At 36.3% G+C, this 27796-nt stretch overlaps 2 protein-coding genes across 4 annotated transcripts; one reads left to right on the top strand and one right to left on the bottom strand.

The window, feature by feature from the left end:
- On the bottom strand, nt 1–11445 carry LOC129242033 (lysophospholipase-like protein 1). 2 transcript variants are annotated; one of them, XM_054878601.1, is made up of 4 exons: nt 11413–11445; nt 11099–11354; nt 845–934; nt 1–791 (listed from the first exon to the last, which is right to left on the bottom strand). In XM_054878601.1, the coding sequence occupies exons 3-4, from the start codon at nt 918–920 to the stop codon at nt 154–156; spliced, it is 714 nt and encodes a 237-aa protein (XP_054734576.1). In that variant the 5' UTR covers nt 921–934; nt 11099–11354; nt 11413–11445; the 3' UTR covers nt 1–153. The 2 variants fall into 2 exon arrangements, with proteins under 2 accessions (XP_054734576.1, XP_054734569.1); XM_054878594.1 differs by lacking the exons at nt 11099–11354; nt 11413–11445 and adding an exon at nt 1023–1096.
- Nucleotides 7754–27481, top strand: LOC129242011 (kelch-like ECH-associated protein 1B). Of its 2 annotated transcripts, XR_008582166.1 has the most exons (7): nt 7754–7932; nt 14428–14765; nt 14834–15091; nt 18837–19519; nt 19591–19796; nt 24741–27359; nt 27429–27481. XR_008582166.1 is itself a non-coding variant. In XM_054878575.1 (6 exons), the coding sequence occupies exons 2-6, from the start codon at nt 14436–14438 to the stop codon at nt 25535–25537; spliced, it is 2274 nt and encodes a 757-aa protein (XP_054734550.1). In that variant the 5' UTR covers nt 7754–7932; nt 14428–14435; the 3' UTR covers nt 25538–27452. The 2 variants fall into 2 exon arrangements, 1 of the variants encoding a protein (XP_054734550.1); XM_054878575.1 differs by having other exon boundaries at nt 24741–27452.
- The last annotated feature ends 315 nt before the right edge of the window (nt 27482–27796 follow it).

The raw sequence follows: 27796 nt of genomic DNA on the forward strand, positions 1-27796 counted from the left end.
TAAGCATCATCTTTTTACCATTTTATTTATCGGCATCTCATAATAGTTGATTATATACAAAATAACAGTAATTAATTCCAGACAATAATTTATCAATTCCCATTTTTGGAAACATACATATGTATGTACATCATTCAAATAATATTAATCTTTTCATAGTTTATTTCTTGACTCACTTTCGAGAGGTAATTTTTTTAATATCCACTCTTGAATATCTAAGAGTTGTCGTTTCTTGAGCTCATGTAAAGTATTATCGAGAGGTATAAAATTTCCTTTCGCACCAAGCTGTATTAGCTTTTCATATGTTCCCTTACCCCACTCTAAAGGTACGAGTGTATCTCTATCGCCATGGTACATTCGCATCTCCGGTAGTAGGAACTCGGTTCCCAACTTCTGACTCAATGACTCGTATACAATTGAATCTGAATTTAAGAATGATGAACAAGCAAATACTCCAGCTAAATCCGTGTTTAAATGAAAGCCCGTATGTAAAGCAAGTGCTCCGCCCATAGAAAACCCTCCAACAATAATTCTGTTTGGTGATATGCCAAGTTCCTGTTCGTTCTTAATAAGATCACAGACTTTTTCATAAATCCGGGATATACTTTTTCGATCTTCTAAAGCATCTATAGAAATAGAACGACGATCAAACCAAACGTTTGAAGATTCCCCGCCTAATGGAGTATATGCTTGGAAAGGTGCCGTGGGGTATATCACTTTGATGTGTGCAAACTCCATATCTCGCCCTAGTAAGAAGCGTATCCATTCTAGTAAATTTGAGCCGGTGTCACCTATTGTAAACAAAATTTAATGAATAGCTGTTTAACTAATAATTAAAATATACCCGAGCCATGAAAAAAAATCACTGTTGCGCTATGTGACCGAGTTGTTGGATGTGTGTTCCTCAAAACAAGATTCATTTCTCTAGCTGAAACTAAATAGAAAAAAAGTTCAAAGCAAAGAACACCTCAAAATATAATATATGAACACAGAATAGAATGCTAAATACGTGAATTAATTACATTGTTCTACACAAATCCATCTCATTAGTACGTGTAGTATATAAGTAAAACTCTGTTTACATGGTTCAACCAAAGCTAATTTATTACAGGTGACAGCAACCACATATAAGTAAAAACATACATACATATATTTGTTTTTGCCTTTGGTGTAGGCATCACGTCAAATTCGCGTTTAAATTGCTTAGTACTTCCGATTAATTCATTGATCTGTGGCCCTGAGCAAATTGCTTTGAAGATGCCAGCATATGCGATGCGGTGATGTGTATGCAGGTAAGCAAAGAGAATACCTACCGATACTTGCATTTAAATAATATTTCTTCCTAGGCGCAGCGTCGGCTAGGAGGATTCGATAGAATTACAATGGGCGCAAGGCGAACTTATTATAGGTGACAGCAACCACATATAAGTAAAACCCTACATGTATTTGTTGTTGCCTTTGGTACAAGCATCAAGCCAAAATACAATACAATACGAATGTAAACATACCAAACATACAAAAAAGACATATCTATGGCGAAAAATTCAGCTGGGTGAATTCTGTCACCTATAATAAATCCACCTTGAATGGGCGTTAGAAACGCAGAGAACGTTAATGAATAGAGAAGTCTTAATGACTGGAAAGTGTTCATTTTCGAGGGGTACTCGTCTCGCGAAGACAATTCACCATAGACAGATTTTTCAACAAAAATTAACAGTGAGGGGCTGAATTATGTAAATTTAGCAGCAGTCGATAAGAATTTGTTGGTGATTAGAAGCAAAGAATGTTAGGTAGCTTTTTAATATGACCTATATATTTGAATTTCTCCAAATCATCCAAATTATGTACATATGTTATGTCTGTCTGTCTGGTGTCTGTAAAACTTTGTTGATTGAATCCCTTCAACTGAATTAAAATCCTCTATAGAAAACGCTTCATTACCAGGCGCACAGGAAGATGGCATATGCAAATGTAAATTTGTGAATTTATATACATTTGCGCATATGTATATGCTGTGTGTATGTATGCTCACCAGCCACAGCTCAAGATAAAACGGTAAAAGTTCTCAACAAATCCAGCGCGCATTCATAGGCGCAGCGCACATTCATTGGCACAGCATTGTACATATACACATATTTACATACATATATTGATGCATACATATGTACGATGCCGCGGGCACTCGACTTGACAAAAATTGAAGATTTATCAAATATTGGCAAATAATTCTACGCGAAATATTCCAATATTGACTATTTTCGAATTGTCGAGAAAATTGGCATATGGGCGGCTCGTTTTATGAATGAAAGTTCTTGCTCTTATAATATAACTATGAGCTCGAATTTATCAATGAATTTTTTGATGATGAGTTTTTGTTGCAGAGTTGAAACTGTTCGGCGCCGCCGCTGCTGTTCAGCGCTATGGCAACTAGAATGATGGCCGCTACGCCTGCGTCTAGGACTGCATTTTGTTCTTGTAGTCGCTAGGCATAGAATTTTAGCTTTGAACGACATACGCATTTTGAGCAATAAAGCGAGTGCCCTGTGTGTGCGGTTGTATGTACATGCATATGTGTATATTAATAAGCATTGTTTTGCTTGAATTCAATTCACATATTTATATTTGCATATGCCATCTTCCTGTGTGCCTGGTAATGAAGCGTTTTGTATACAGAATTTATTGATTTGATAGATAGATATACATAGATAGTTAGGGCATCAAGTGTGCATATACGCACATGCACATACGTCGATGCATATGCAGAAGAAGTTGTTTTAGCATTTGCAGGAATTCGATCATTCGAATATTTACTCCCTAATTATTGCATGAAATATGATAAGGCGATGCTCGTGAGGTAGGTCATGTTGCTTCAGTGCACACATATGCGTGCAACATATACATATTTAATAAAGATGCAATTGAACTTAGTTGTCCCATATATGCAAATACGTTTCTTTGAAGTTTTCCTTTATTTATTTTAAAGTTTTATACTATCTAGAAAATGCATACATACAAATGTATGTATATTATTATTCCCTGTAATAAAATGTAAATTGAAAAGAAATTGGTTTGCCAAAGGAACAAATAAATGCATATTCAAATGTAAATACATATGTATGTCGATATACCAACACGCTTGTATGCTATGAATTAATTTCGACTCAAAAAATTAGTAAAAATTCAAATTTCATCAAATTTGTTTAGTTTTAAATTTACTAAAACGCACATACCAAAATGTGAGAGGTCGTTTTATAATGTATTTTTTAAATTAAATCAAAATATTAAAGTTACTTTGGTTTGAAATGTTGGCGCATATAATAATTTCAATCATTTTTTCTTCATCACCTTTGTTTGAAAATACAAATTGAATAAATTTTCGTTTACCAAGGGAACATAAAAATGCACAAGCAAATGCCTTGCAAAATGCCGTCGGCATTCGTCAATTTGATTTCATACAGAAACCAAAAACTGAGCAGAGCCAATGTACTTGTACATAATTCACTGTAATCAGCTCTGTTAAGAACTTCCCCGCTGTCGAGTTAAGCGAGGTGAAATAGTGTTCGCGGTTTCACTTCATTTTTGACAATTCACACTATTCGTAGCTCGTGAGAATTCTCTATATTTAACGTTCTCTGAGAAACGTTCGCCAAAACTAAAACAAAAAGCAACGATTGTTTTCCATACTTATAGCGATTAGCAGAGGAAAGGCGTTGAGCTAATTTGCTGCCTGAAGAAAGGTTATCTGAAAAACTAGGCTGAAAATAGTCACAAAATAAAAAGTCGCCACATTTCCCACAGTTCATTGAAAATTTAGTACGTAGCTAATGTCTGAATTGTAAGTTCTTGTAGATATGAAAAAAATCATCTACTTTTGCGGTATTTTAATTATAAATACATATTTCAGAATCTGCCACGGGCATTAATAGGTTGAAGATGAATGTAAAGAATGAAGTTTGCACACGGAAAAGTTTAAATTAGAGAAACACAACACAGAAAAAACTTCGAAACAAGACCAAAATTAAAGTCTCACAGCGTAGAGAAAGAAATGTATGTAATATTGAGCTCAATTGTATTTCTATCACATTTTTAATATGCAATTTTTACATGTGTAATTCTATATCCTCATAGGATATTGATGGCTGTCAGAAATCCACCTTGGCTACTAATGACTATGATGACTTCATGTAAATACTATTGAGATGCGCATACCATATTGCATAAAAAATGTTTGCTTCATGTTTTTAGTGGATCGATCGCTATGATTCATGATTCAATTACAGATTGTAGAATCTATAATTGAATCATGTTAGCCTTGATGCCGATTGCAGAAAGGGAAACAGAGCACGCTTTCTGGGTTTAGCGTTATATGAATTAGACAAAGACGACAGGTGACTACATCGCACAGACGGGGTAAGTAAGTTACTAGAACAGCAGAACTTGTAGGCGAATAAATGAAAAGTAATAGTGATTCAGTCTTGAGGTGAACGTAAAGTAAAGTGTTTGAAATAAAGTAAAGCAAGTGTGTAGCCATTAATTTGTGACTTTTATTTGAGAGTCTAGTGATCGAACTCGTATCTGGTTATTGTAAAAGATTTATTTGAATTTTAACGTAAGAAAATTCGTAAGCACATATTCAAACATAAGAATGCAAACAAGTTAAAGTTTGAAAACTAATGTAGGTTGTCTAATGAATTCGCCGAGTTTAGCTGATGTTTTTTCTAATATAATCGGCTGGGACCTCACTAAACATTGAACTCTCGAAAAACCTTATTTGCTTCTATACCTTTTCATGAAATGTGATTTCAAAAATAATTCAATCAGGCTGAGGGTAGTGGTTGGGCAGTACTAAGCTGGAAAAATGATTCGGCCAAGTAGTACCATAATACCATTACTGTAGCTACAAATCTTGGCTGTAAGATCAAACATACTTACTTCTGGCACCCCGTTGCCATTTCAAAAGAAGTCCGAAAAATTTGAGATTATTGTGTTCCCGCAACAGTCGGTCGTCACAAATAGCATCAGAAATGTCTTTGCAGATATCACAAATCTCAGCACAGATGTCACAAATGCAGCGGAGTTGTGGTCACAGATAAATTCGCAGCTGGAAAAGCAGGATACTGGTATATCCAAATTACAAGCAGAGAAAACACATATAACTTCGCAATTGGAAACCATTGAGGTTGAAGTAGATGCAGTGAAGAGCGAACTGAGATTTAATCGTCCGAATATGTTGATCAGTAGCATTCCCTATATTTTAGTTCCAGTTTGAAATAATAGCAACAACAAATCCAGGAGTACTGCAGACAAAATTGCTGCATTGGTTGTCTCGCTTAAGGGTTCCGCTGCCGAAGTTCTGCAGGGAGTTCCAGAAGCCGTTAGAGGTAACTATAAGAGTTTGATGGCAGCAATAGAGATACGTTACGGGAGTGGAAACAGGCAGCAAATAATTCAGATGGAACTGACGAATTGCAACCAAAGGACAAATGAAATCTCGCAGGAATTTGCAGAGGTAAAGCGTTTAGCGCATTTGGCGTATGCAGAGGAAATAGAAGATTTCAGGTAAGCATTCAAAAGAGGTATACGAGAACCGGACACCAAACGTGCAGAATACTTAACACAGAAGGGGACGTTTGCTGAGACAATGTATTTTGCAGTGACCCAAGAAACAGCAGTTCTTTTGAGCAAGCCAATGAACGAAGTCCATCCGGCTGAGGTTGAAGAGCCAACCTCTCTGGAAGAAACAATTAGGAAAATGATTCGCGAGTCATCTTCTCAAATGTCACGACCCAGCAGTTCGAGTATAAAGTGTTACAATTGCGATAAGACTGGGTATATTGCATGCAGATTCTACAACTAGCGTAGCGAACCGTATATGAGCTCAGGCGGAAGAAAACAAAGACGCTGAACAGAGACCCTCTCGAGCATCGTAAAAGGAAACAACATGGTAAGGCTGATTCATTATCTCGGCGAGCTGGTGATGTAGAGTATAAGGATTGTCCCGAGGCAGAGATCTGAGAGGATAGTTAACATTAGATCAATGCACTTGCAACCTGATGATGAGTGGCAACCATGCGCGAAAGCAAGTTGTCAATTGAATAATGCTGACCTGAAAATCCATCTGAAACTGAAATGGCATTGAGTGAGCATTGCATTCAGAGCAAGGAAAGAACTTCGAATCCGCAGTATTCAAAAAGATGCGCATCTTAATGGTTATAAAGAAAACACGTGCAACACTTTAACCCCCTATTGGAATGAATGGTGGAAAGATTCAACCGCACTCTGGAGGAGCACCTACAGAAGATAGTTGGAAAGTGCCAACGAAATTGGGGCAAACACATCCAAACCTTCCTCTTGGCCTATCGCTCAGCTGCACATTAAACGACATACAGGCTGCGCTCAGATCCTTATCGCCGTTTGAGTCTACCATTAAATCTCCTATAGTCCTTGAGTATACAGAAAGATTAAATCTACAAGGTGTACACAGTCGCATTTGGCTCATATGGTCCACGGGACTTACAGGCATCCCTGGGAACGAAGTAACGGATGCATTGGCTAAAGGATGCGATAAACTATTAGGAACTGTCCCCTTCCTTGCCATAGTAGCATACCATTAAAGAATAGCTTAGAAGCGAAGAGCTAAAACTAGGAGATGTAAACTGTCAGCAAACTGTGAGGCTACGCAAGGCTAAGTATTTATGGGAAGGATATAATCAAAGCATGTCATAAATTTCCTTAAGAATTATCTGGGAATGCTTATTGCCATTCTCACTGGTCACTGCAGGCTGCGCATCAATCTTTACAAACTTGAGATATGATTAAACGACTCTTGGCGTTTCCTCGCTCTATTGCTTCTCAAATGCGATACCATGAAGAAAAGTAGTAAAAAACATCCCACTCTGTTGTGGCTAAAAGAAAGGCATACTTGCTCAGCCGAAACCAATTCCATTCCAGGATTATTAAGGAAAATAGATTTGGTAGAGGTATAACGCTAAATAAATTGTTCAAAATATCTTTAGATCAAAGAGTAAACGTCTTTTTGTTCTATTCTATATTCAATTGCAAAATGTTTAACTTTTTGTAAGTCATTTTTATGTGTTAGATGTATTTTCTTATAATACGTTCACATATGCATTAATGACCTATAAATCCACAAAATTAGTCTGGCGTATGGCAGATTACCTGCTAAATTGACAATCAGCTGCCAATACTGCTTTCAGAGGTTTTTCTTCATAGAAATTATTTTGGTGAAATATTCGGTGTTTTTGGTTTGTTTACTTATAATTAACGATATGAAGAAAATACCGTTTATAATAAGTATTAAGAGGACAAAACGTTTATGGACACACGCCTTTTTCTGTAAAATGAATCTATAATTAATAATATTTAAAAAACATTTTATTAGAATTATGTTTACAGACCTATTTTCTTTGCCGGCATCCATTTCATTTAGTTTTTATTTTGATGTTTCTCCTCACATTCGTAATAATAATTATCGATAACACAGAAACACAAAACGTATCGTTATTATCTAGGATTATTTTATAATCTCAGATTTTGGGAGAGACATTTTGAATGGGGAATCAAGCTTTTTAATTACGGATTTTGAGTTAAATGCGAAAAAGTAGATCATCTACTTATATGTGAACGTATTATTAGATGTATTTTCTTAGGCGGTCCGATACATATGCACATTAAGGAAATGATAATTTATCGAATCGGTCTCGAGTACCGAAATGAACATATTGAGTACCGACATTTTTCTGAAGTAATAGGCATTGACTAATCAACACATAACTAATAGTTTTAAATGTTTAAGAACTAGGTTTTTAAGTTTTTGTTTTCCATTAAAAACTGTTGAGAAAAAGTTTTTCGATGGTTCCAGAGGATTAGGTTTGATATTTTAACTTTTGTGATAATAAAGAATATATTCCGGTATGTATTATAGAGGAGTGGATTTATATCTGATTCAAGTGTTGTTGCTACTGTTTTGATACAAAGTTGACAAGTTCTTATTCATCATTGAGTTTGATTTCTATGAAAGATAAACTTTCTGAGTATGATAATTTTCTTATTGCAGTATAAATGTAAACATATAAATATATGGTGGGATGCTGGTGCTTAAGAGAGTGCTTTTTACATTAGGACTTTGTTCTCTTATTTTATATCATAAGCAAACATGCATATACATATAAATATGTGTGACAAAACCTGGGGAAACTTTTGAACAAAATTGAACAGCACAGGATGGAATGGGGAAGTTGCACTTCATAAAACTACTATTGCCCACATTAAGAATTTTTCAATAATGGCCTGCTGAATTTTTAAAAGTAATGTATAATTTAAACGGCCGGAGCAACGGTGCTCCAAAAACGCCAGGCTATTGCCTTCTGCATGGTAGTTAGATTTATCTTTCCTGTGCCTTCCTAAGCCCGCTTGTGGATCCGAATTCAGCATTTTTAAGTGGACAGAGGAAAAAGCTTATTGTTTAGTTGGAAATCGCTTGTTTTCAATGACAGGATCAAATAACCATAGCAAACTCTTAAGAGCCGCACATAAGAGTATTGTGTTCCAAATATTTTCTATTTATGTCCACAAGTCCTTCAAGTTGCTGGATTTTACTGCTTTGATGTGCTGCTCAATAACACTCCAAAGGTTCTAAATGGAAATGGGAACCGGTGATTGAGAAGTACCTTTAAAACTACAATATTATATTCTAAGAAACAATTCAGCGAACGTGGAGTGTGTTTTGGATAATTTTCATGCATGAAAGATCATCGAATCAATTGTGCCAGTGTTACACGTGTCTACGAGGAAGCTGGAGCTCTTCATCTGCTGTAGGTGGTGGTTGGACTCCGAACCTCATTGCTGGAGAAAGCAAGCGGTGCACTGTTGTGTGTCAGTGTGTGCAACCGTCTGGTAGCACTACGCTTGGATTTGTAGGCCGGAGGATGCAGTATAAATTGCCGGCTTTAGTAGCTCGCGCATCCGACGAAGTACGACCGTTGAAGGTTATATCCACCTTGTCGTTGTGCTTCGTCGGGTTCGACAGGGACCTTACGTGGGACCATAGCTTGCTCACACCAGAGGTGAAGTTGCAGGACTTCAGATGCTCTTCCCATTTGGTCCGCTTATGTCGGGTTATCAATTGCCGGATTTCCGAATTGAGATCTTTTATTCGAGGATCCCCGGGATCGGCCTGGCGTAGAAGATCACGCTCGTTAGCCAGAACAGCTGCTCCAGCTGGGAAGTTGGGGCGTATGTCGCGGATCCGTCCAGCGAGTATGAAGCGAGCCTGTGATCGCCTTGCGGAATGCGCGTTCGCCTGGGCGCACATCGGTAGGAATGGGTAGAGCGGCAAAGATGTCCTCAGTAAATTCCGCAAATCTCGTCCAATCAGTGTTGAAGTTGATGTATGACCAGTGATCCGCGGAAACAAAGTCGGGAGGTTTCTCGATCGAGATGATAATGGGCAAGTGGTCTGATGCAAGCGATAGCATAGGTCGCCAGGTTATGCTCGTGATGCGCATTAAAGTCACCTACTACCAATCGGTTTTCACCCCTGATGAGCGCACCTATATCAGGGAGATATCCTGCCGGGCAGCAGGTGACAGTGAGTATATAATAAATAAATAAATAATTGGCGCGTATACTTCTGTTAGGTGTTTGGCCGAGCTCTTCCTCCTATTTGTGGTGTGCGTCTTGATGTTGTTCCACAAATGGAGGGACCTACAGTTTCAAGCCGACTCCGAACGGCAGATATTTTTATTAGGAGCTTTTTCATGGCAGAATCACACTCGGAAGGGCGACCGCTATTAGAAAAATGTTTTTTTTTTTTTTTTTTTTATTAATTTAGCTTTCATCGAGATTCGAACCAACGACCTCTCTGTGAATTCCGAATGGTAATCACGCACCAACCCATTCGGCTACGGCGGCCGCCGACAGTGAGTATATAGATATTATAAATTTCGAGCTCGGCATCGCCTGACCGGACAGCTATACCTTGACATTCTAAGGTGCTGTCCCTGCGGTCAATGCCTTCATCGATGAGACGATACTGCACTGTATGGTGGACTATGAACGCTAGGCCACCACCGTTGTCCCGCTCGCGGTCCTCTCTATGCACGTTGTCGCCGTCCTTGGTAATCAGGGGGGAGCTAGCGTACCGTTTTGTCTCTAGGACCACAGCTATCTTGATACCATACCGGCTCATGAAGTCGACTATTTCGTCAATCTTGCTCGTGAGTCCGTTGCAGTTCAGTTGTAATAGCTTGCAACTTTGCGGGAGTGTAATCGTAACTCGGGGGTTGAGGGATGCGTGGTGTTGTTTACGTTGGTCCTGCTGTGCGTTCCGCCGAATTTGTTGTGCCCTGACGTTGACGGGCGGCCACGCCACTGGGGGCGGTTGAGTGTGCAGAGTTCTGCAGCAGGGGGCAACGAAGTCGCGTGTCTACTCACGGAAGGTGTGCAGGTCGGAGCACCTCCGAAAATGGCACCAGCCACTGCAAGAATTGCATTGGACTGTTGTCAAGTTCCAAGGAACTACGGTCTGACACACGGAGCAGACTATGCGGGGGACCAAGAGCTGCTGGTTTGTCCCCGCACTGGGATAGGAACAAGAGGGTTGTGGGTCAGTGAGGGAGTAGTGTTGCGCGTAGGTGGATTTGTGTTCTATGCTGCAGATTTATATGTGTAAATATTACTTCAGTCATGACACTGAGATATCTAGACAAAGTTATATCTAGACGGACTTTTTAGGTTATTGACAGTCGGGATTGGTGTGTTGTTTAGCGTGTTTTCTTGGGTTATCCACTTCAGTATCACGATTAATTATTCCCAATAGAAAGATCCGGTGATAATATACATTTCAAAATCGGCGCAATATAGTTTTCCTGGAGCTAACTAATTAAAACCAATAAGAATGTTAACTAAACTTTCATATTAGAATAATGATAGTAATTAGAATATAAATAAAAAAATGTATATGAATGCCCATAAACAAGTGAAAAGGATAACAAGATAATATGATTGTATACTACTTTAGACCAGGATATACTCGTATGTAAGTAGATAACAAAACTCATAATGAAAAATTATGTACCTGTTAACGAAAGTATGAATACAAAACATTATTGATGTTGCTCTTAAGTTGTTGCGCATTGAAGCTGGAACTCTGTTCTGTTCTCATAGACGAAAGAGGTTGGATAATAGTTTGTAGGTACACATCATTCCGATGAGCCGGTTTTGTGAAATATATTATAATTTCTCCCAAAGATAGTTATGCGTCCTATTCAACATAATTCGGAATATACAAATACAGGTACTGGTGATATGCCCATAAATGCAATGGTGGTGAGCTGATTAATGATAAACAATTTGTCTGGTTATTGGCCTAAGGTTCAAAAGCGTACTCACGAAGCTTGATGAAATTGTAAACCTTACTGAATATTTTGACCGCTGGTAGCTTTGGTAACTTGACAGCTGCTGAAACAGCAATTCCAAAAATGAAAGAATACAAGATTTGACAATCCGAAGCAAAATTAAGACTTTGACTGTTACGTCATAGGCGGCCCGCTCATTTGACACGTATTCTAACTCTCTTCCGGTTAGTCGCTCAAAAGGCAATGAACTGGATGATCTGTAATAATTAAAATCTTACATTATTTAACGTGGAAAAGCTATATCAGGTCTTAATATTAAAGGCACTAGTCAATTTTCGAATCTACCAATTATAATAGTTAATACTATAAACAAAATTATTACAAATGCATGTGCTGTTGAAATTAAATTATAAATTTGATCATTCTGATCTCATGATCCAATTTGATTTTTTTTTTTCATAAAGCCGACACAATCTCAATTTTTTCCGACTCCTGTTGTATACAAATCTCTGTTATAATACTTATTACGTTAGCAAATCAGTTGATTCATTAAATTCGCTGAGAGCCGAATAACGGTTTAACGTTGGACACAACTTTGAATGATGTACATTGTGTAACAATTCGAACTATCATAGATATCTGGAAAAGTACAAACATAGCTCACAATCTTTTACAGACGGAAACGTAGCCCAAACGCTTATATTGACATTTTCTGCAGGCATTGAAAACGGCTGTCTCGACGGGGTGAGACCAAATGGAAGAGGGTGATAGATGAATAGGTTTAAATGGTAATGTACGTTTATGCGGGACATTTTTTGAGATCGCTGTAATATCCAAAATCTGTCACAAGCCGCTGAATGCTTTTTTCTTTTAAGCAGTGTTTTGTTATACAATTGCCACAATTCGATGTCGTCTCTTTTGAGAGATGTTACCATATATAGAAAATCTGTATATTATTGTACTAAAATGAGTTTGATTTCGTTTACAAAAATAACTAAAATCCGAACGGTATAAAAATAACAAAAATGGTAGATCTCTAAAAATATATTAAAAATGGACACGAAAAATATTGGTTGGGCGAAATTTATAAAGCTATCAAAACAATTTTGATGCTATTTTTTTTCTTTTTTAGGTGTACTAATTAAAAAAAAAACTTATATGTGTTCTCTTTGTTATAAAAAAATGGCACAATTAAGATTTGACTCCTGTAATTAGGTGATGGACATCAGTTTTTGTTACGGTATCTGCTGCTCTTTGCCAATTCAGTTTAGACTGCTGCTCATTTAATTATTTTCTTTTTCAGTTTTAGCAATTGCCCAATATTTTCCTATTGGTCGCAATTGTCGGCAATTTGATGGGTTGTGGTCCTTTTGAACAATATTTACCTCGTGATTTTCATAAAAGCTCATAGCAAGACGGTTATAATGATACGATGCTAGATCGGATCAGAACAGAACTGAGCCTTTATGTTCTTTTATGAATGGCAGCAAACGTATTTGTAAACACTCCATAGTGATGAACGTTTGAATTTAATGACACCATTATATGGTTTTTGTTCCACCGACAAGGTTTCATTATACGTTTTTAACACATAAGGTACCGTACTTTTCGAACAATTTAAAGTTTTTGCTTTGGCATTGAGCGGCAAATGACCAAAATACATTTTCAAGAATACGTAGAAGTTAGAAAAAGTGAATCGGCCAAATTAATAATGGCAACAAACACTACGAATATGTATACTTATTTTTTAATTACAGTTAGTTTTACGCAAATGCTAAGTAGTCACAATAGACTGTTTTTTTTTTGTGTCCATTCTTTATTCAAATTAATTGTTAAAAGATATGTATGTACATTTTTTATTGTTCCATTAAAATTGTGACAAGGGCTCAACGCCACGTCAATCCAGACCTTCCGATGGATAGCATAGATTCTCGGATTTGTGCTTACTATACTACAGTACTATCTCGATAATCCGGACACCCTTAATGTTAGGGGTCGTCCGGATTATGGGGGTGCCCGGATTATAGATGGTTTTTTTTTTCAACTAAACGTTGTTTTTTTGAAATGAACATAACGCAATTCAGATATATGTACGTACATAAATAGTTTTATTAAATACAGTACAATCATACTTACATAATAATATGTACATCTGTACATAATCAAACATTTTTTTTATTTAGTATGTACTATTTCAAAAAAATTATTAATATTGGTCTGCTGCGAGTTCGCCAGCAACATTTTATCTGCAGTCTTAAAACTAAAATATCTATAGCCGAAGCGTCAATTTGTTCTGCCCATTGTATAGACTTGGAAAAAATATTTTTTGCTTCACCGCTACTTATAGTATTTACCGCTTCAACTATGGTTCAATCAGAATCAGCTTCTTCTATATTATTATTTTCCTAATAATAATGTCCACTCAATTCAGTTTGTCACTAAAGAATAAACACAACGCGTGATTTATGCTGTTGCATTTCGTATACATATACCATATTGTTCTTAAAGTACCGCTATTTTACGAAAAACTCGCAAAGCAAACTAAAAATTAAAATACATATGTATGTACATATTGCGAAGCAAATTTGAAAAATGTCCGGATTATAGAGTAAAAAATGTTAAACTGTCCGAATTTAGCAGTTGTCCGGATTATAGATGTGACCGGACTACCGCGTGTCCGGATTATCGAGATAGTACTGTACTACTATCGCTGTAGGCAATATTCGCCAAGTTATGTACACTCTTGGCCCTAGTTACATATATAAATATATTTATAATCAATTTAATTTTCACACATCTCTATTTACATTTATTATAATTTTACGTTCTTATATAGTATACTAGTGGTTTTAATTGTGAATATATATAATTTCACAACATGTATTAACAAAATCAATTTATTGAAAGAAACGATCAATATTTTAATTTATTAATATCATACCTTTCGCCTCATAACTGTGGCACATAGATGCTCAGACACTAAAGATTGTCTCACGGATTAAAAGTTCTTGTTATTTCATATTAAAATACTTTCTTACTTACTTTTCAGAAACGGAGATGAGCAACACTACTAATTCTGCAAATAATTGCCAAAATGATTTTATATTTCGTAACCCGTGTTCATATAATACACCTATAGCTGAACAGGAAGATGTAGACGACCGGGACGATGATATGACCTTTTGCATGTCAAATTATGCCAAAGAAGTTTTAAAGATGATGTTTATGATGCGATCACACAATATGCTTACAGATGTCATACTAGAAGTAAAACATGAACTATTTCCCGCCCACAAAGTAGTTTTGTCAGCAGCATCTCCTTATTTTAAAGCTATGTTTACGGGAGGTTTAAAAGAATCTGAAATGTCACGAGTTCAGCTGCAAGGAGTATGTATCGAAAATATGTTGTATTCAAAAGCCTATTTTATTGATTAAAATTCTTCTCTAAATGCTAGGTTTGCCCCACAGCAATGGGTCGAATAATATATTTCATGTATACAGGCCATATACGTGTTACAGAAGTGACGGTCTGCCAATTACTACCTGCTGCAACTATGTTCCAAGTGCCAAACGTCATTAATGCATGCTGCGCGTTTTTAGAGAGGCAATTGGATCCAACGAATGCTATCGGAATAGCGAACTTTGCTGAACAGCATGGCTGCTCAGAACTGCAAAGAAAAGCCAACCATTTCATTGAAAGACATTTTACACAGGTAATTAATGACGAAAAATGTAACCTTGGGTTCGAGCCAATATCAAAAGGCTTACGGGAAATTATTTAGTGGCACCCTTTGGCAAACATTGTGCAAGGTGAAGTCCAAAATACACAAGACTGGCGTCATAGAAATGTTTTTGATGGCGCCATATTTTAATGAGTTAGTGCGTTGGAAGTTACGTCCCTAGCTGACTTCCAGCGAAAGCTTGGTGACATTCGGTTCAGTGGAAGCGAAGTTATTGCGTCTAAAATGTCAGTATGTTTGTGTCGTCGGTACAAAAATGAGTTTCGAACCAAGAGTTAATATCAAATTTTGTTCTAAAATCGGCAAAACGTTTACCGAAACATTCGAATTGATGAAAAAAGTATATGGCGATGATTGTCTATCTCGTGCCAGAGTTCATGAGTGGCTTACACGTTTCAGAGATGGTTGTGAGGACATAAATGTCAATGAACATACGGGCCGCCCAAAATCAGTAATTACAGAAAACTCCATCGAAATTGTTCGTAAATTTGTCAAAAACTGAAATCATCGCTGAAATTCATGGAATCGGAGTTGAATATCTCTAAAACATCGATTTATCGCATTTTAACTGATTATTTGGTCCTACGAAAGGTCTGTGCACGTTTCATTCCGCACAAGTTAACTGAGGACCAAAAATTACCCAGAATTCAACATTCAAAAGACCTCATTAAAGAGGGGATGGAACGTGGTGTTTCTAACATGTACCTTAAACTAAGCGTCAAAGTGCTGAATGGAAGGCTCTAGACGAGCCACCACCCAAAAATTGCGTTTGGAGAAGTTAAAAATCAAGTGGATGCTCATTTGTTTCTACGGTTCCAAGGGAATTGTCTAGCAATTGTCCAAGGGAATTGTAGTGCCGACAGGCCAAACCGTCAATGCAGTTTTCTATCTTGGCGTTTTGAAGCGTTTGTTGCATCGTATTCGTCGAATTCGCCCTGAATACCGTGAAGGAGGTACCTGATGCTTAATGCATGATAATACACTATCCCATCGATCTACTCTTGTGACTGATTTTTTGACTAGAAATCGCATTTTAACCATCAATCACTCACCGTATTCGCGAATTGACGCTTACACCCTTTATTCGGTGTTTGCCTGAACTCCTTCTCTTATTTGTGGCGTGCGTCTTGATGTTAATCCACAAATCGAGGGGATCTATAGTTTTAAACTGACTCCAAACGGCAAATGTTTTTTATAAGGGGCTTTTTCAAAATACAAAAAATGCGAAGCCCGAATGATAGAAGAAGTTTTTCTAATAGCGGTAGCTCCTCGGCCGGAAAGGGCAAAAATACACTCGGAGGTTTGCAATTTCCGGCCGAGGAGCTACCGCTATTAGAAAAACTTCTTCTATCATTCGGGCTTCGCACCCATGCACTTCCGAATGATACTCACGGATGGTACCTACTTTTTCAAATTGGAACTGAATTGAAATTCACAATTACCTACTGGCATATTTTGTATGAAAAGTGCTAGAATTTTGCATTTTTCTGCCTTAATCACCACCAACAACTTAAGTTTTTGCGTCATCAATAAATAGCACCAACTACGAGAGCTTTTGCCAGTTGGTACATAATTTGAATTCGCATTAATTAATGAATTGTTTGATTCTTAAGTACACAGAAACTAACAACTACATAATAAAACTAAAAAAAATCGTTTGCTGTATTTGTTTGTTTCATTGGAAGTCAACAAAGAGAAAATTCGGTACATTTTACAGTTTTTCTTTGATAAAGGTGAAAATGCAAGCCAGACCGCTGAAATTGTGCCGGTACTGTAACAGCTAGTTAAGTGGAATTTTGGGGTCGTCAATTCCGGTGATGCATTTTTGATGTTAAAGAAAATGTCGATATAACTACAGAAATAATCGAAGTTGACCGGCATATTAGTAGTCGTAGCATCGCCCAGGAGCTAAAGATCGACCATAAAACAGTTTTTCCGCAAATGGTAAAAATTTTAAAAGTAAATATGTTTCAAATTACCATAATTGAAACACATAATTGGTCAGGGTACAATTGGAGCAACTACAGCAGAAAACATCTGGGTTTAATATATTAGCAATTAGAATATCACCCCCACGAGTAGTATTTACAGATACACTGTCTCAATCTTTGGAAATACGGTGAATAGATTTCTGTAAACAAAATTCCTCACTACAAGAAAATAACATAATCGCAATGGCAGCATAAGTAGAGCTAGTTTTTTGTTCCTTTTCTGTCATATTTTCATACTAAATTTTAAAATTTGAAGAAAAACGAAAAGGACGGATAATAACATTCGTCGACAGTGAGAAGCTTACGTTATCAACTGATGTGACTCGTATTTTGAAATTTGCTTTAGATAGAGAATTTACATTAACACCTCTCTTTACTAACTTAAACAAAAAGAGATGCGTGCGATCACAATATTTGTGTGGTGAGAGATGTAATTGACAAGCGTTGAGTTAACCAAGGGTTTAAAAGAGGACACTTGGAGACATCCATATATTAGTATAAATCGCAGTGTTAATAATGTAGAGAAGTAACTCAAATTGTAAATTTTTGAGATTTTATCGTCTTGTTGAATGCTCAATAAGATAATTCCGAACTAAGTTGTTAATCCCGATTAACTATGCGTTATACTAGTTTTATGATACTCTCTAGCAGCGAATCTTGCTCTATAACTTTGTTGCTGCTTTCACATGCAAATTTTTCGTCAACTGAGTAGAGTCCAGAAACGGCGAAAGAGAAGTAGCGAATCGAAGCCGCCTTTTGATTGGCTGTCGTCAAAAATTTAGATATACAAACAAATGTACATATATATGTAAAGAAACGAATTACAGTGCAAACACTGTAATGTGTTGTGGAAACAGTTCAAAAGTCTCTCAAACCCAAAATCTTTAAACCAAGGGAAAACGTATTATAAGATGCCTTAAATAAACACAAGACGTGAGCCTAGTTTAAATAAATATGGAGTTATTGGAGTCATGGCTGTGGAGTTAAAATTTTCAGAGAAATTGATAGGGCCACAAATTATTTTATCATTTAACACTTGAAATATTATTTTCAATAAATGGAAAAAATCAAAAATGAAGTTTGCATACTCTAGAAGATTGGGTATCATCATCATTATATACATGCCTCCAAAGAAGCAATACGTGAAACATCCGACGAATATAGGCAATCTTGTAAAATATAGGGCAGCCGAGTGTCAGAAAATGAACAGATAAAGCTGCGTATTTGCATCACCTTTAATCCCTGCTTGATTTAACTTAATACTTTAAATTAGTTACAAACTTTTTATTTTAATAAATAAGCTACTTTAATTCATACTTTCCATTGCTTTGTTTAGTATGATCGGATAATATTAATGTCTATTTCAGGGCAGGAGAATTAAAAAAATTATTTTCCAGCATTGAATACTTTTTATGCATATACTGCAGTCAAGCAGTATGCTTCATAAAAATGCTAATTATTTTTTTAGCAAAACTAATATTTAGGAATACTCCGTATGAAAGTATTACAAGCTAAATTTTTAATAATAAAGTGAATTAATTCTAAATAAAAAATATTAGGTTAAAATATAAACTCCTCTCCTAATTAATACACAATAAATATTTTTGTAATAGTCTACTAGCTTTTTCCCAAAAAATAAAAGTTTTGAAATGTTATTAAAATTGCAATACGAGTATGTGCATACAAATTTACAATCTGTATGACCAATGAAATAACTGTGTTTGCAGGTGTGCCAGGAAGAGGAGTTTCTCCAACTGAATGCTTATCAATTAATTGCTTTAATACGTCGCGATGAGTTAAATGTTCAAGAAGAGCGCGAAGTATATAATGCCGTACTTAAATGGGTTAAGTATGATGAAGATAATCGTTATCCAAAAATGGAACACATACTTTATGCTGTTCGTTGTCAATTCCTGACACCCAATTTTCTCAAAGAACAAATGAGAAACTGTGATGTGCTACGAAAGGTGCCGGCCTGTCGAGAATATTTAGCAAAGATATTCAAAGACCTGACTTTACACAAACGGCCGGTAGTGAAAGAACGTACACCAAATACGACTCGAATGATTTTTGTAGCAGGAGGATTTTTTCGGCAATCATTAGACATACTTGAAGCTTATAATGTGGATGACAAGGCGTGGACAACATTACCGAATTTGCGAATTCCCCGATCTGGTCTTGGTGCAGCATTCTTGAAAGGAACTTTCTATGCTGTGGGAGGACGAAATAATTCAATTGGTTCTTCATATGATTCAGATTGGGTGGATCGTTATAATGCCGCAACAGAACAATGGCGCGCATGCGCTCCAATGACAGTACCACGCCACAGAGTGGGTGTTGCCGTAATGGATGAGTTGATGTACGCAGTTGGAGGATCCGCTGGATCGGAATATCACAATTCAGTTGAATAGTATGTAAATAAGAAAGAAAAACTCGGGTGTATCATTTATTGAACAAAATACTTATTTTTTTTATTCTCAGTTATGATCCAGATCAAGATCGATGGACACTAGTGCAGCCAATGCATGAAAAACGTTTAGGTGTAGGTGTGGTTGTTGTGAATCGTTTATTATATGCTATTGGAGGATTTAATGGAACTGATCGCCTCACAACTGTAGAATGCTACCACCCTGAAAATAATGAATGGACCTTTGTGCAGCCAATGCAATATGAGCGGAGCGGTGCTGGTAAAATAAAAATAGTTTATTTGGCTTATGAATGTGTTTAAAAGTTATTGGTTTTGGCTACCCAGTTTTAGGCAAAACTCCATTTATTTCTGATGTGTTAGTTATCATTTATCTAAACTCATCTCATACAAAACAATGGCCAAATGATGTTTAAATCGTTTCTTCGGGAAACGATTAGGAACGATTTTTTCCACTCCATGTTGAATTGAATGTTCATACCTGATGATATGATTAGTTGAACGCAAACTTTTTCGTTCTTTCTGAATTCATGTTGACCTTTAAATTGACCCCCTCTTACATTTTGCTCTCCATATTGGGAAGCTAGATTTTCGTTACGGATTTTACATATTTCTTTAAGTTAAGGTTGATGCCTTGACTCACATTCGAAAGTGCAAAGGGTTCGAAACCCCGGGCACGAAACACCAATTGATGGAACACGTTTTTCTAATGACGGTTGCTCCTCGGCAGACCGAGTGTATTTCTGTCATGAAAAACCATCTGCGGTTCGGAGGTGGCATAAAGCTGTAGATTAATCCATTTGTAGAAAACATCAAGAAGCTTACCAAACACCTGAAAAGGGTGTAAACATCAATTATTTATATAAAGATATCGGAAAATGGCGTCGTACGTCAATCCTAACGGGTGTTATTTTTAGATTCTTGACAACTATCCATGTCGATAACTATGGTTTGATATTATTCAGATTTATTGAAAAATGTAGTCAAAATTTAGACTCATCGAATGTACCATGTAATTCGTAGTCGCGGCAGACCTATCATATCATTTTCAAAAAATAGATAGGTAGATAGATAGCTGGATCTATTATCTACAAGATTATAAGGAAACAAATTCACTCCATCAATATTCCCGCTTTGTATTGTCATTCTAAGTTCTAAAGCTCTTAAAAAACACAGTCGATATTTTTCACTTGTGAATTAGACAGTTGCAGTATACAAACAGACAAACAATGGAGCGCGTAAAGAGGTCAAAATAAATATTTCCATTACTCAAAAAATTTATTTTATTTAATAAAAAAAGTTATCCAAATCAAAATCGGATGATTAATGTATAAGTATATGGTTGGGAGTACCAATATGAGTACTTGTACTAATTCAGGTCTAAATAAATTGAAAGGTTTTTCTGTTAAACATTTCTGTAAGTGTCTCATTTTCTATTAAAAAAAACTGCAACCTCAGTTAATGCACACTTTTTTAAATTCATAAAGGTATTGTTTGTTTTGGTTAAACAGATAGCTATTAACTATAAAATATATTTCTATGTAAGCCAACACGAGTTCGAACATTACCAAATAATCCGTTTTTCAGAAAACCAAAACTAAATTTACTTGTATTTAGGGTAATTTTCATATTTACTTTCACTCGGATTCCAGCACCCCGTCTGTATATTTGTTTAAGGATTTTTTTTTTCATTCCATTTTTCTAGATATGTATGTTAAATTTAAAACATCGATGAACGAAATTTCGGGAATAGTTTTCTTATATAAAGGGTGGTTAAGTTTCAAGGGCCGGTGTTGATTTTGAATAAAATACAATTGTTTTAGGAAATTATTGTCATTTTTCTTTATTATGATAATATTGGTATGGCTCAATTACGTATGGAACAAAATATCAGCCAAATGGCCGCCGCGGCCTCGGCGGCACACCTCCATCCCATGGTCCAAATTTTCGATGACGCTGAGACATAATTGAGGTTCTATGCCGTTAATGTGCCGAATTATCTCATCCTTTAGCTCTTGAATTGTTACTGGCTTATCGACGTACACCTTTTCTTTCAAATAACCCCAAAGAAAGAAGTCCAGCGGTGTCAAATCCCAGGATCTTGACGGCCAATTGACATCGCCGCGACGTGAGATTATTCGGCCATCAAATTTTTCGCGCAAAAGAGCCATTGTTTCGTTAGCTGTGTGACAAGTGGCACCGTCCTGTTGAAACCACATATCTTCCACATCCATATCTTCCAATTCGAGCCATAAAAGGTTCGTTATCATCTCACGATAGCGAACACTATTCACAGTAACTGCCTGAACGGCCCCATTTTGGATAAAAAACCGGCCCATAATGCCGCCGGCCCATAAACCGCACCAAACAGTCACTCTTTGTGGGTGCATTGGTTTTTCCGCAATCACTCTTGGATTATCATTCGCCCAAATGCGGCAATTCTGCTTATTGACGAATCCACTGAGGTGAAAATGTGCCTCATCACTGAAGATGAAGTGCGCGCCCGTTTTCATAATAAGCCTGGATAACTTTCACGTGTTGCTCGATTGTATATTTTTCCATGGTTCAAATTGAGTTAGTCTGAAATTGAAAAATGTCAAATGAAATGCAGAAAAAAACTTGACGTTTAGGTGTGGTTTACATTCAACATCGGCCTTTGAAATTTAACCACCCTTTATTTATCTCATACATAAATCGCAAATTTTCATATTTTCGCAAAAACTGTGGAAATATCTTGAAAATGTTTAATTTTAATGAAATCAAGCATGAACGATCGATTACCAGATTCTCAAGATATTAGAAGTTTTTATGATCTACATTTTCCTTTAATCCATAACCGTTATTTGAGGATATCTTGAAAAAAGTGAATTTTCGGTGGATGGTTTGATTCCTAGTTAAAAATATTAGTAAACATTTGTAAACCAACTTAATTTAGTGAAGACAAGACCCCACTACGGGGAACACGTTTTAACAGCAAGACAGCTCGGATGGCTATACCGAAAATAGAATTCCAGAAATGTTTCGAGAGCTGGATCAAGTCCTGGCATAAGTACGTTTCAGATGTTTTCGTATAAGTTAAGGATTGTGAGCGATTGCCATTGTATTGGCATTTTTTTTGTCTTTTCATTCTTTTTGTTCCCATTTTAGGTTGTGGTTATTTTGTGTTGGTTATTTTGTGTAATGTTTTTTTTTTTTTTTTTGAACAAGCAGAGTTTATAGTTCACAGCATTTGTATGCAATGGAATATCGGTCTTTAAAATTAGCCGTAGTCGAATGGGTTGATGACTACCATTCAGAATTCGGAGAACGTAGGTTCGAATCTCCGAAACACCAAAATATAGAAAAAGTTTTCTCTAATAGCGGTCGCCCCTCGGCCGGCAATGGCAAACCTCCGAGTGTATTTCTGCCATGAAAAAGCTCCTCATAAAAAATATCTGCCTTTGGAGTCGGCTTAAAACTGTAGGTGAAACAACATTAAGACGCGCACTACAAATAGAAGGAGAAGCCCGGCTAAACACCCAAAAAGGGTGTAAGCGCCAATCATATATTATATATATATGAACGGGTGTATATAGTCCCGTGGATTTGTAACAGATTGGCAATGTCGAATTATTTATATGCACCAATCTCTCTTTGCGCGGCTTTTTTACACGATTTTGAAAAAACACGGTTCATTAATTAATTTTTTTAAAAAAAATTTATTCTAAACAAAATACAATTCCTAAATTCCTGATTTAAAATTTTTCGTGTAAGATTAAGTAAAAATACATATGTTCCTTCATATGATACAATGAGTACGATTTAGAACTAACGAAGTCCGACTGTGCATTAAAATTTCAACGAAATCATTAGTAGCTGGTTAATAATTATTGTTCAAGGTGGCGCAACATTAGTCATCAAATTTTGTTTTTGAAATATTTGTTTTGATGGAAATCTTTTTTTTATTCCTTTACACGATCCCATTGCTTATCTGCTTTTATACTGCAGCTATCATAAGATATATACCTCATCTTAACACGCGTATTTCCCATCCAACTTATATTATCAACAATCTGTTATCCCGAACTAGTCTACATCATGTCGCTGGATAAACGCTGAGAAATTATCTTTCACAAAATCGGCTCGACGGAATGATCTGATTGTACATAATACAATTATCTAACATATGCAATACTGTTTTCCGTATATTTCGCCATTATTTGGAACTCTGTTCCAACTTCGATTCGTAGATAATATTGCATCCTGAGTATTGCTATCTACATATGTATATCCTATATATATATATACATATATACATAATTGGCGCGTACACCCGTTTTGGGTGTTTGGCCGAGCTCCTCCTCCAGGGCATTCCAGAGATCAGCGACCGCATAAATAATGCGAGAAGTGCTTTTTTACACTCAATAAAGTTTGGAGATGCAGCAACATCTCACAGAGCACAAAAATCAAAATCTTCAACTGCAGTGTCAAAGCGGAACTGTCATGCGGTTGCAGAGCTTGGAGCTTGCTGCTGGCAACAACTTCTAATAACAAATACTGCGAATTTTCTGGCCAAACCGTATTTGAACTGAAAAGCTTTTGTTACGCACAAGCACCAGCCCAGTTAAAATAGAAATACATAGTTCCGCTGTACCAAAAGAGAATTAAAAGTAACCCAGGTATTCTGGAACCAGGCTAAAACCTTAGCACAAATAGGGTGAGATGGGGAGAACTTGGGGAGTTCATTTTGAACATTTTACATTTTATTCATATATATTGTAAATAAGGGACATATATATGTATGTATATATATATGTATGTAGAATTGATTTATCAACTGATTTACCTCAGATAGTTCTCACCGCACCCAATGAATCGGCGCCACATGGATATTGTTAAGCATCTATTCAAAATCGCTTATGTAAATGATGATTCAACAAATTATCTGGCAAAGAAATCACTTTCTCAACTTTTTCCGGGCGGTTTTCCAACTGATTATCGCCTCATGTACATATATGCGGCTTTAGATATATATCATATTTTGCTATCTATACCCTAGCCAAAATCTGAGCCGGAATGTAAATCTTAAAGCTTAGCCTTAACCTCATCGTTTCAAAACACATTTCTTTCCAAATTTGGGCTCCATACATTATTATTATTTTATATGTACATTACATTGTAGATGTAAAGATTGTCAAATGCAATAAATTTCCCATAAAATTTACAGGTGTCGCTGCCATAAACCAATATATTTATGTAGTTGGTGGATTTGATGGAACACGCCAACTTGCCACGGTAGAACGATATGATACTGAAAATCAAATTTGGGAATCTGTGGCATCCGTGCGAATTGCGCGCAGCGCTTTATCACTTACCTCTTTAGACGGAAAGCTTTATGCAATTGGAGGATTTGATGGTACGAATTTTCTGTCGATCGTTGAGGTATATGATCCTAAAACTAACACATGGGAACAAGGTACTCCTCTAAACTCTGGGCGTTCCGGTCATGCATCAGCAGTGATATATCAACCATCTTGCGCTACAAACTTTATGGATTGTATGGACAGTGAAACAACTAAACGTGGTGGGAGTGGTCCATGTCCTGACGAATCATCAAGCAGTAGAAATATTAGTCAAATAGGGCATAATGTTGAAGGTTCTACAAGTGGAAACTCTTACATGCATTTCCACACCACTTTTGGCGGCAGTAGCTGTAGAAATTGTGATCGTGATTTACAAGCAAACAAAGATATTAAAAAGAAAGTTTCAAATTTATACAAACCAACATTGCTAGATACCTTAGAGAACGTAAACCTCTTTAGTGAAATTATGCAATATCAGGTGAAAACGCCTGCTGCTGATCTAGTTGGAACTCCAGAAATTAAGCAGGAGAATTTTAAATATTCTAAATGTAGTAAAAATGTTCTAATACGATATTTAAAAAATATAGCTACCGGACAATTATTTTATCAATATTTTCACGAGCTACGAGAAAGGCATTGCAAGATACAGGTTTTAGTATAATAATCTTTTGTTTTAAAATAATATATAATATTTTAGAAACTTAAATATATGCTCCTATATATTTATACGAGTATATGTATGTATGTGACTTAGGCAAGAGTGAAAAGTCGTTCATAGGTCTGCAGCAGCAGATAAGTGAGAGAATTGAAACTATTTGGCATTGCACTGGTTCGTTATATTTTTCTTAAAGCCATTTTGTTTTTATGTAAAATACTAGCTGTACCCGGCGCGCGTTGCTACGCCAACAACTAAAATAAATTTAAGAAAAATAACTTTAAAGAAAAATCAGTACACAAATATTCAATTCATTCTAAACCATTTTATTGATTTTGATTATTTCGAAAAAATCGGTTGAAAGGGGCAGAAGTTGCTACTCGGCAGCGCCACCTGGTGGTGAGTGGCAGCAATGAGCATATTCTACAAACCTTCTCCGTGGAAAAATACATATATACACCAAATTTATAAAATAACACAGGTCGACAATGTTTTGTCCTATAAAAGTGTAGGGTCATTTCCGAAGTAATTTTTTGCGTAGAATCCGAATCCGGGGTTTAAATTGCTCTATCACGTCAGGATTTTGAGATATCCTAACCTAAAAGTGAAAAAAACGCTGTTTTTGCCCATTTTTGAGGTTATGTAGCTACGCAGATTTTGCTCTTCATAAAAAAGTAAACATAGTACATATTTTAAAGTATAAGTCTTCCTCTTTTAAATGCCGTTGAGTTTGCTCAAATATCTTTATTTTTCACTGAGATATCGCATTTTGAAGTTTTTTTGTTTTTTTTGTGCGACTATGTAATCGACCGTATCACGTCTCATGTTATCTCAAAGGATTTTCGAATATCGAAAAATTCACAAACATGGAAACTTCAAAATGCGATATCTCAGTGAAAAATAAAGATATTTAAGCAAACTCAACGGCATTTAAAAGAGGAAGACTTATACTTTAAAATACTATGTTTACTTTTTTATGAAGAGCAAAATCTGCGTAGCTACATAACCTCAAAAATGGGCAAAAACAGCGTTTTTTGCACTTTTAGGTTAGGATGTCTCAAAATCCTGACGTGATAGAGCAATTTAAACCCCGCATTCGGATTCTACGCAAAAAATTACTTCGGAAATGATACTACACTTTTATAGGACATTCCGAACTCATTTTTTTGCAGACCTGTGTAATCGGTCCAGTAGTTTTTGAGCTCACCGAGGACATACAGACAAACATTCATTTTTATATATAAAGATTATGTATATGCAGAAATAGGAATCAATTTGGATTATATTTTCTTTAGTGAGAGTTTGGTATCTGGTTTGAAATTGTACTCTATTAATAACAACAGTCATGATGTTTTTTTTCTCGGAATAATGTCACAAAGGCTGTTTACATACAACTTCAGCATTGCTTTTGCTTTCAGTTCGCTTTGGCGCAGCGCGTTAAACTCTAGTGCTTGCTACAATGAACGCTTTTGGTAAATTAATTGTAGTAAAATTTATTATTTACAATAATAACTGCATTTGCTAAATGTATACTTATTTAAATTTAACTCGGGTTAAACATTTTTGGAATAATTTTATTTGTTTACGTCTACTGATTGTCAATGCGTGCGAAAAAATGAGTTGCCCATATTTACGCTTTACTTTGGTGTTGGCGTTGCTCACTTTTGGCTTCATATAAATGTATGTGTAACACAACGCTGATTCCTAATTTGTTTAACATTAATCCATGTAAGCTCATCGCTATTTGCGAGCTCCTTTTTGTACATTCCCTGCACTCCCAAATGACAAGTAGTGTCGTGAACGTATAAGAGGAAGGTCGCAAACTGCGGTAGGCATTGTATTGTTTGCAATTCAATTTGATTTGTCATGCTATACATTTGTATTTTAAAATTTTTAGAAATAAATAGTTTTCGCCAGGTTATCCGGCACTACTTTATTTCACCACCTTAATCTTCAAGGCACTACAGCTTTATTTCGCAGGTCTACACGCAAGCTATTTAACACATTTTAGTTGCTGCCAATGACATGACAGTAGTCCACTGTAATCTTCAGTTGAGGCCCGTTATCCATTATTTTTAACTTGGTTTGAACTTTTCAACAAGGTGATAGCCGTCGACGAGTAGAACTGTATACCATAGAAAAGAGATCTAGATAAGCCCAACACTCTGTCCAGTATCCAATTTTTCGGGGACAGCACAAAGCCTTCACTTGCCTAAGTTTATGGATTCCTGTGTGGCAGAAAGATGGGCTCTGACAAAGCAGAAC

Source organism: Anastrepha obliqua, chromosome 1 (genome assembly GCF_027943255.1).
Source record: "Anastrepha obliqua isolate idAnaObli1 chromosome 1, idAnaObli1_1.0, whole genome shotgun sequence".
In the NCBI taxonomy this organism is placed as follows: Eukaryota; Metazoa; Arthropoda; class Insecta; order Diptera; family Tephritidae; genus Anastrepha; species Anastrepha obliqua.